Genomic DNA, 9,809 nt, shown 5'->3' with positions numbered 1-9,809 from the left:
CAGCATATGGAAGTTCCCAGGCTAGGGGTCAAATTGGAGCTACAGCTGCTGGTCTACACTCCAGCCACAGCAGTGATGGACCTGAGCCGTATCTGCAATGCACACCACAGCTCATGGCAATGCAGGATTCCCAACCCACCGAGCAAGGCCCGGGATCAAACTGCATCTTCATGGATACTAGTTGGATTTGTTTCTGCTGCGCCACAATGGGAACTCCCAAGTAAGGTAATTTAGATCACAATATTTGTAAGTGGTGTAATCACTGTCAGTGTTTCTCCATGCCATTGCCGGCAAAATTCTGATGCATCGGAGTCACCTGAGGAACTGTCAAAACAGTAATTCCTGATCAGGTGATTCGAGGGGTGACAAGGGCAACTGAGAGTGGGAAGGGCACCCAAGTGTCAGCACTTTTAACATTTTCCCCTGGTGATTATGATGCTAGTAAGGGGTCTGTGTTTACGTAAAACAGTGGCACACAAGGCTTTTTAAAAAAGATTAGATTTTGGATTAGATACTTTCCTTGCTATTTTCCTTTGGAAATTAATACTTCCCAGGCAAACAGTTACTTGCTTAAGCCACTTAATTAAGAATAGTCAGGAGTTCCCTTGTGGCACAGCAGGTTAAGGATCTGGGTCACTGAAGTGGTGAGGGTTTGATCCCTGGCCAGGAGACCTTCCACATGCCACTGGGTATGGCCAAAAAAAAAAAAAAAAAAGAAACCAGTCAGTTAGGAACTGTGCTGAGTTGGGTTCTGAACTGATTTATCAATCAAAATAATAATTAAATATCTACTGTGTTAAGACACCATACTAGAAACTGAGCTCCAGGATTACTAAGACAAGATCATTGTCTTGAGAGGGGCACACTCACATAAAAATGATAAGTGAATATCTAACATAATTTTTAAGAACTTACAGTTTCATGTTTTAGGTATGGAAGGAATAGAAACGACAAAGTACGTTTCAGCTTTAAAATGTGCTCCTCTAACGTCAATCACAGGTCTTTTGGGTCTGTTAAACTGGTTGGCTAGGCCTGCCCAGACTCTTTTTTGAGAAAAGCCCCCGCATAGGGTAGAAACACAGGCAAAACAAAGCTTTCAGAGGTGTGAAGTAGCACGATTCTGGGCACACCGCGGTAAGACATCTAGATGTGTCTCCTGAGCTAGATCCCAGTGCATTTGTGTCTGAGATCTTTCAAAAGGAGGGGCATAGGGGAGTTCTGTCCTGGCTCAGCAGTAATGAACCCGACTAGGATTCACAAGGATGCAGGTTTGATCCCTGGCCTTGCTCAGTGGGTTAAGGATCTGGCTTGCCGTGAGCTGTGGTGTAGGTCACCGATGTAGCTCAGATTTAGCATTGCTGTGGTTGTGGCATAGGCCGGCAGCTACAGCTCCAATTAGCCCCCTAGTCTGGGAACTTCCAAATGCCGCAGGTGTGGCCCTAAAAAGCAAATTTTTAAAAAGGGGAGCATAAAAATAAAACCCAAAGGAGTATTTTGTTCAGAATCAACGTAGGAACAAGAACCACAGGTGTGGTACTCACTCAGGTAAATATAACTCCAAAGTGGGGATAAAGGCACTCTCCATACTTCTATAGAGGTCAAGGAGGGGTGGGGGATGGGATTTAGCTCACCAGGAATTGCACTGCAGAGATCAATTCTGTCTTGTTACCTTGTGGACTCAAGCATATCGGCAACAGGAACAGAAACAGGATCCAACAGAAGGGAAAGTATGCTCAACTGACATAGCAGTAATCAGGGGAGCATGGGGTATTGTAAATATGAGAGGAATGACAGGGTGGAACCCACCTATTTTGCCCTCTGAACTTGTGAGCCTGGGTGAAAACTCCCTTTAGTACTTCCCAAGTATCTGATGAGGGCCAGGGTCCTGTTAAATGCTAGGGAGCTGCATAGGAGGCAGGCCAACACAATTCCACACTTCTATATTCCACTCAGCAGCCCTGCAAGGCAAGTTATTATTCCTTACTTCACAGAAGACTGACTCTTTAAAGAAATGTATCTGTAATTAAGGGAGGATTTATTTCCAGTTACAACTGGAAGATACTTAAAGTTCACTTTAAGTTTGGTGAACCAGTAATTATTATGTACAGCTACAGATTCACTGAAAAACTGTTTTCATTGCTCTTGAAGCTCCAGATAATAAAAGGAAAAAAGTCACATATCCAACCACAGAGAGATGTGCCCCAAATAACACCCTAAAGGGTATCTGATTTCAGATTTTTGGAAGGTTCTATTTTTAATGAGACAAGATAAACGTATAGATTGCTTTTTAATTGCTTTATTGACTTTACATTTTTCCATGCAAATGGGTGAAACTCTACTGTTGACAGAAACTTTGGGTGCCAAGGCAATCTCCAATTAGAAGCTGGTAACACAGAACCCACCTGACACATGGAAATTACATAAGGTTCACAGCAAATGGATCAGTAAAGGCATATCAGGAAAATGTAAGGAAAAAGAGAACAACAGTGGGGATCACAGTATTAACCTCATGGAAAATGGCAGGAGTCAAGGCATAAGGCAAAATTCATCATGATGGTCATGGTGATTAGAGAGCTCCCCCATAAGGATACGCAGACAATTCCTCAACTGCAGCTCCCTAAGTTTTCTCCTGATTTCTCTCATCTCCTCCATGAACATTTCCATATCATCTCCATCTCCACCCATCCCATCATTGATCTGCCTATTGGGTATGGCCCATCGGAAATTAGGGGCAAGTCGGCGAGCTTGTCCCCGTCTATTTGCTGCTGGCTGGTGGCCTTCGACCCCTCCCAAAGGGCGGTCTTCCTCTCCGTTCTGCACGGGCTGCTCCATTTCTTCGTTTTCCTGGTGAATATTTGCCATGATGAGATTTTTTTTTTCCTGGTTGTTTTTCTTTGAACAAGTAAGACAAAGGCAAGGAAAGAGACTGAATGCTTAGTGCACTGACCAACAGGATTCAGAGCCCGGAGAGCAAAGATTTTTAAAATTTATTTTTTCCCACCTCAGGAGCTTCGTGCTCTACAGAGCCTCCAATCTGAGACCCTTCCCCAGCTCTCTCCTTTTCCCTCCCTTCTCCAAACCCAAGGCCCACCATTTTTCTTTTCCCAGAGCGCGGCGGGCATCAAAATGGAGGCCGGGGCACGGGGCACGGGGGAGCTAGAAAGGGGTCTCAGACTGGGCTTTGCACCCCGCCCCCCTCTGTCCCCCGCACCGACCTGGGCCTATCCTTGCTGTCTCCTGCTCCTGCTGATTGTTGCCACGAGTGAGCCGCCGCGTCACTTCGACCAGCAGACCTGCAGAGGGCCGGGGTAGGGGCAGAGGGCTGCTGCAGCCGCGAGCTCGGCCCCTTCCCACCGCCCCCCCCAACGACCGCCCCCGTTCCGCGACCCCGCCCCCACCCTCAGCCGCCCCCATCCCCACCCTCTTCCCGGGTTCACCCCGACCCAGCAGAAACTCGGGGATAATTTCCCATCGCTCTAGACTGATCTGCTGCCGCCCCTGCACCCCCATTCCAGGGGGCCCCTATTTTGTTTCCAAAGAAGCCGGGGTGTGAAGCGACCTGGCCGGGACTCGCCGCGCTGATCCCCCGCGCGGGTCTCTGGGTTCGGCGGTCCGCTGCTGCCCTGCGTCAGCGCGCGGGCCCCGGGGCCCTTACCTGCTCCGCTTCCCCCCGGGCCCGATGCCAGCCCGCCGTGCGCAGGGCAGCGGGGAGCTGGTACCCAGACAGGAGTGACGACTGCTCTGAAGGCTGCGTCGCTCTGCAGCTCCCGGTCACGTGACGGCACCGCGTCACCGCGGAGCTCGCCCCCTACTCCGGAGGCCGCTGCAGCAGGAGCGCCCCCCTCCCGCCTCGCGCACACTCACAACCCCCTCGGCTTGTTTGTGCTCTGGGGCTACCGCTCCGTCACTCAGCTCGCTCCCCTCCAATCTGAGGGCCCACAAGTGGCATCACCTCCCTGTGGTTGGAGTTTGCCCTTCTCTGGTTACCTAGAAGGGTCTGCAACACCCTCCACCTCTCCCACTCCCGCCCCGGGTTTTGGCTTTTTCTGCTTTCTCTCCTCCCTGGCAGTTCGCCACCATCTCCAACCTCCGTTCACCCCCTCCCTCCCTTAACACACACACTGTCCTTTTGAGTTGCCACCATTGCCCACCCTGTCTCCTGAATTCATACCCTCCTAGGAAATTTAGATTGAGGGCTAGGGTGAGGAGGGAGCAAGGGGCTTGTCAGACAGAGAGGCAAGGAGATAGAGTGGACTGTGTATATCCTTCCTAATAAGTCCTTTATTTAAAAAAAAAAATCAGCATGCCATTAAAAAATTAAAAATTATGAGGTTTCATTTTTGAAAGAAATGCTTCATCCCGAAGAATGAAAAAAATCTCATTGTTTATATTTACTCGCACCACCTAGAAAATATTTTCTCCACACAACGTCAATATCACTTTTGAAACATGATAGCTTATTTCAAAATTTGATTTTGAAAAAAAATGGTGTCTTCCTGAATACAGGTGGTGTTTTCTAAATGACCTGTAAAGTAAATCTTGAGGGGAAAGTCCAGTTGTCAGAATTTGGCCGTTTTGTGCAAATTTATATGATTTTTTGATACCACAGCCTTGGGAGAAAAGAAACTTTTTTAAAAGATTTTTTTTCCATTATAGTTGATTTACAGTATTCTGCCAATTTCTACTGTATAGCAAAATGACCCAGTCGTACAAATATATATATATAGATATATATATTCTTTTTCTCACATTATCCTTCATGATGTTCCATAATAAGTGACTAGATGTGGTTCCCTGTGCTATGCAGCAGGATCTCATTGCTTATCCACTCCAAATGCAATAGTTTGCATCTATTAACCCCAAACTCCCAGTCCATCCCACTCCCCTCCAGAAACCTTTTAATTTCCTGCTTTCCTTTCCAAACCTTCCAAACCATCCATACACAAATCTCCTTAGAATGATCTCAGAAGTATACAATAGGTAGAAGTTAGTTCCAAAAAGTCTGCTTTTTTTTTTTTTTTTTTTTTTTTTTTTTTTTTTTTTGCCATGCCTGAGGCTTATGGAATTTCCTGGACCCATGCCACAGCAGCAACCTGAGCCACTGCAGTGACAATACAGGATCCTTAACTCACTGCGCCTAGCCTGGGAACTTCCATGTGCCACAGGTGTTGTCCTAAAAAAAAAAAAAAAAGAAAAGAAAAGAAAAAGTGGGTTTTAGTTCCCTCAGTGGCTAAATGCTTTGCTGTTATCATTTTAACTTATCTTGGACAAGTCTTTTGTTTGAAACCATCACATTTTTTGGTAAAAACATACATTTGTATATTTTTCCAGATTAGATGTTATGCTATACAGGAGGTTAGTTGTAATGAAGTATGTTTTAAAGATAGGTGAAACTTGTCCTGGAAGTGATGTTATCCTCACTAAAATGTTGTGAGGTGTTTACTGAGATTTTCTTTTTTCCTTTTCTTTTTTCAAGGTAGAATTTTATCCTTTTTTTTAATGGAGTTCCCAGGCCAGGGATCAGATGATTTATACTGCAGCTGCAACAACACCAGATCCTTAATCCACTGTGCCAGGCTGAGGATCCAACCTGTATCTCAGCACTCCAGAGACACCACCCATCACATTGCACCACAGCGTGAACTCCTGAGATCTTTTCTTGTCCTTGGAGTTTTCTGAGGAGTTGAAGCTGTTTAGAAAAAAATTTTTGAGATTTCGAAGGTTGGTTAAAAAGACACAAGAGTCTTTGTTTGGGACTCATGTGCCCTGAAGGATAGGGAGAGAGGTTGAACTGGTTGGATGGCTCTTACCCTGAAATAGCAGAAGAGTGGTGTAGTACTGGGAAGTAGGAGCCTGGGTTCACATTTGGGGAAGTGCAGTGTTTGTGAAAAGAACCTATTCCTTCTCTTTATCTCCTGTAATTATAATGGATGGTGGCTACTGATTGGTTCCCTTCCCCAAAGCCAAGGGAGCGGGATCCCAAAAGAAGTGTACATAAAGTTTAGGGAGATGTTAAGGTTGTTAAGGTTCACTTATTCCTCTGCTGGATATCTACTTACCATTGGGATTTTGAGCTACCCAGGTGCTATAGGAGCCTGGAAAGAGCATTTTGGAGAGATGCTGTAGTGGTGTAGCCAGGTGGAGAAAGGGCTAAGATTAACCCCCCTACCAAATCTACCAACTCTGAAGAAGCATGAAAAATAAATCCTACCACACCTGCAAGTTCCAGAGTTGAAGAGAGGGGTGTTATTGAGATACAGATTTACCAAAAAATGACACAGAATAGGGCAAAGGCACCTATGAATCATAGGAATGCCACGTGAGGGTTATCAGGTAAGAATCACAAGAAAGATATGGCCCAGTCTCAAGGACCTACTTGGAAGGGAGCTGCTTGGATGTGAGTCCTTATCAGCAGGTTCTGTAGAAATTGAACTTGAGCTTCAGTTATGATTAAGCACATAGGACAGGAGTTCTTGCTGTTGTGTAACAGGATCAGTGGTGTCTTGAGAGCATGGGACGCAGGTTTGATCCCCAGCCCTGCACAGTGGGTTAAGGAACCGGTGTTGCTGCAGCTTCAGTGTATGTTGAAACTGTGGCTTAGATCTGATCCCTGGGCCAGGAACTCCATATGCTGCGGGGCAGCCAAAAAAAGATATTCAGAGAGATATGTGCACCCACATGTCCATAGCAGCACTATTCACAATGTCCAAGACACGGAAACAACCTAAATGTCCATTTGCAGATGAATGGATTAAGAAGAAGTGGTAATATACACAATGGAATACTGCTCAGCCATAAAAAAGAACAAAATAATGCTTGTTTACTCAAGTGGCTTGGTCATGGCAAAAATAAAACTAAAAAAGACAACTGTCTATGTGAATACCTAGGGTAAGACTGCTATCTTATGTGCTTATTTATTTTTTTCAGAAAGAGAAAGACAAATACCGTATATCACTTATATGTGGAATCTAAAATGGGGCACAACTATTTACAATAGCCAAGACATGGAAACAATCTAAATGTCCATCGACAGAGGAGTGGATCAAGAAGATGTGGTACGTATACACAATGGAATATTACTCAGCCATTAAAAAGAACAAAATACTAGCATTTTTTGCAACATGGATGGACCTAGAAACTATCATGCTAAGTGAAGTCAGCCGTGCAATGAGAAACCAACATCCAATGTTTTCACTGACATGTGGAATCTGAAAAAAGGACAGACTGAACTTCTTTGCAGAACAGATGCTGACTCACAGACATTGAAAAACTTATGGTCTCCGGAGGAGACAGTTTGTGGGGTGGGGGGATGTGCCTGGGCTGTGGGATGGAAATCCTGAGAAATTATATTGTTATGACCATTATACAACTAAATAAAATAAAATAAAATGGGGCACAAATGAATCTTCTACAAAACAGAAACAGACTCGCAGACATGGAGAACAGACTTGTGGTTGCCAAGGGGAAAGAGAGAGAAAGTGGAGGCCAGGGATGACAGAGCACTATTGAAGCAGCTGTTGGAAAAAATAAGACTGTTTTGGGTTTTTACCTCAACTAGTTATCCCTCAATCAAATTATGGTGATAGCAGGATAGTATTCCATCAGAGGAAACTCATTTTTGCTGAAATCTTTTTGCATGTTGCCATGACACATTGTCCACATGTATTTGGCTGGAAATGCACCCAGTTGGATTGTAGTTATTGTCCTTTTTCTCCTCATTATACTCTCCTGGGTGAACACTAGGCTTGGAAAAAGATAGTCTGACACATGGCAGGCTCTGTGGGTGTGGATATCTCTGTTCCTGATTAGAATGGTTCTCCATGTGTCCTAATGCTTCATTGCTGCAGTCTAATTGTGCTTCTCTCCTTTTTTTCCCTAAATTTAAGCACCTATTAACAAATTGAAATTAAGTATTAAAAATATAGGAAATTATGCCTATTCTAGTTTCCCTAGAAGCTATGGCCATTGTGACTTTGAGGCCAAGAACTTTGAAGAATGGAGAGCAGACCTGATGAAATTTTATGGGTGTTACTGTAAGAGTCTGAAGAATTTGAAAGCTAATATATTTAATTCAAGAGATCTAGCCTGGTAGTTCCCATTGTGGCCCAGCAGGTTAAGAACCTGACTAGTATCCATGAGGACCCGGTTTGATTCCTAGCCTTGCTCAGTGCTTTAAGGATCTGGTGTTGCCAGGAGCTGTGGTGTAGGTCACAGATGGGGCTCCAATCCCACACTGCTGTGGCCATGGCATAGGTCGGCAGCTGTTGCTCCAATTCAACCCCTGGCCAGGGAACTTCCATATGCCACATGTGCAGCCCTAAAAAGAAAAAAAAAGAGATCTAGTCTGAAATAACAACAGAGATATAAGGCTAAGACAATCTGAGTGTGAAATCAATACTAAGCATCTCATTATCTATTAGAGAGCTTAGGGATATTATTTTAGAGAGTGCAGATGCTATCTTGAGACACCAGAGACCCATGGCCATGCTTTCCTGTTGTTTAGGACTCTGGTAGAAAAGAAGTTCTGTCCTGCATAGTCTCTGAGTAATTGAGCTGGATTATATATGGGCCAAGAGAACTCCTTTGACTATTCTAGCTTTAGGCCTAGGCTAGCATCATTCTTACTTTCCCATGGACTGTGGTATGAACTTAGAGGAGTATCAGGAAACTTATGTATAAATATTTATGAGGTCATTTTACCTCACGTTACCGTTGCTAGTCCCATGTAAGTTCCATTGCTGATATAGTTTTAGCACCTAGCAAGGTCCTGGTACCTAGTAGGCCCTGTTAGTTCAGGAGCTGTGATGTGCATGGCCACAGGTAACATGTATAGAATGAGTGAGGCCAACTGAGCAGGAATCTGGCTCAACTAGGGAGCTTGTGCTCTATCAAAATGGGACAGCCTCTGCTCACCTCTTGCCGATTATTGCCATGACGAATTTCAGGCGCAGGGTTGCCAAATATTCTGTGTGTGTGTGTGTGTGTGTGTGTGTGTGTGTGTGTGTGTGTGTGTGTTTAGGGCTGCACCTGTGGCATATGGAGGTTCCCAGGCTAGAATTCAAATTGGAGCTGTAGCCGCTGGCCTACACCACAACCACAGCAACTCAGGATCCAAGCTGCATCTGCGACCTACGCCACTGCTCATGGCAATGCCATATCCTTAACCCACTGATCCAAGGCCAGGGATTGAACCTGCATCCTCATGGATGCTAGTCAGATTCGTTTCCGCTGAGCCATGACAGGAACTCCTCCTTTAAAAAAAAAATAGCTCTCAGAAATATAAAAGTTTATGTGAAATTGCCCCCCACCCTCACCAAATGAGCTGCTAATTTAAAACTCTGCCTTCATTTTCTCACCTTTTCTTGCAGTTGCCCAAATCTATTTGGCTGACTTGATAACACGTTGGCTTCATACTATCATACCTACAGCATGACATGTAATTCTTCCAGTTATCTGTTGATGGGTAACAAACCATACCCGAATTCACTGGTGCCAACTGTAAATGATATTTATGCTCACAGATTCTGTGAGTCAGAAAATAAACAGTATGGACTACTCTTCTCTGTTCCAGGATGTCTGAGGCCTTGGCTAGGATGGCTTAGCTGAAGATAACTTGAAAGGTTATAGATGACTCAAACAGCTGGGCTGTGGAACAGCTGAGACTGAAATGGCTGCAGGACAGGCTTATGTAGGACTATCAACCAGAGTTCCCACAAGTAGCCAGTCCAATGTGGCCATCTCAGAGATTTAAGAGCAAATGTTCCCTGCAAACAAGGTGCCAGCTACATGGCCTTTTAAGACCTAGCCTT

General features: G+C 44.8%; 1 protein-coding gene across 2 annotated transcripts; it reads right to left on the bottom strand.

The window, feature by feature from the left end:
* Window positions 1-2,284: 2,284 nt before the first annotated feature.
* Window positions 2,285-3,765, bottom strand: BEX3 (brain expressed X-linked 3). 2 transcript variants are annotated; one of them, NM_001244828.1, is given in 3 exon segments: window positions 2,285-2,844; window positions 3,216-3,293; window positions 3,656-3,765. In NM_001244828.1, a coding segment is annotated over 1 exon segment (306 nt). In that variant the 5' UTR covers window positions 2,833-2,844; window positions 3,216-3,293; window positions 3,656-3,765; the 3' UTR covers window positions 2,285-2,526.
* Window positions 3,766-9,809: the final 6,044 nt, after the last annotated feature.

This window comes from Sus scrofa, chromosome X (genome assembly GCF_054392235.1).
Source record: "Sus scrofa isolate SSC_HxYL_T2T_F1_AM1 chromosome X, Sscrofa_HxYL_maternal_Yorkshire_Landrace_v2.0, whole genome shotgun sequence".
Classification (NCBI taxonomy): Eukaryota; Metazoa; Chordata; class Mammalia; order Artiodactyla; family Suidae; genus Sus; species Sus scrofa.
This window is presented reverse-complemented; position numbering and strand designations above follow the sequence as displayed.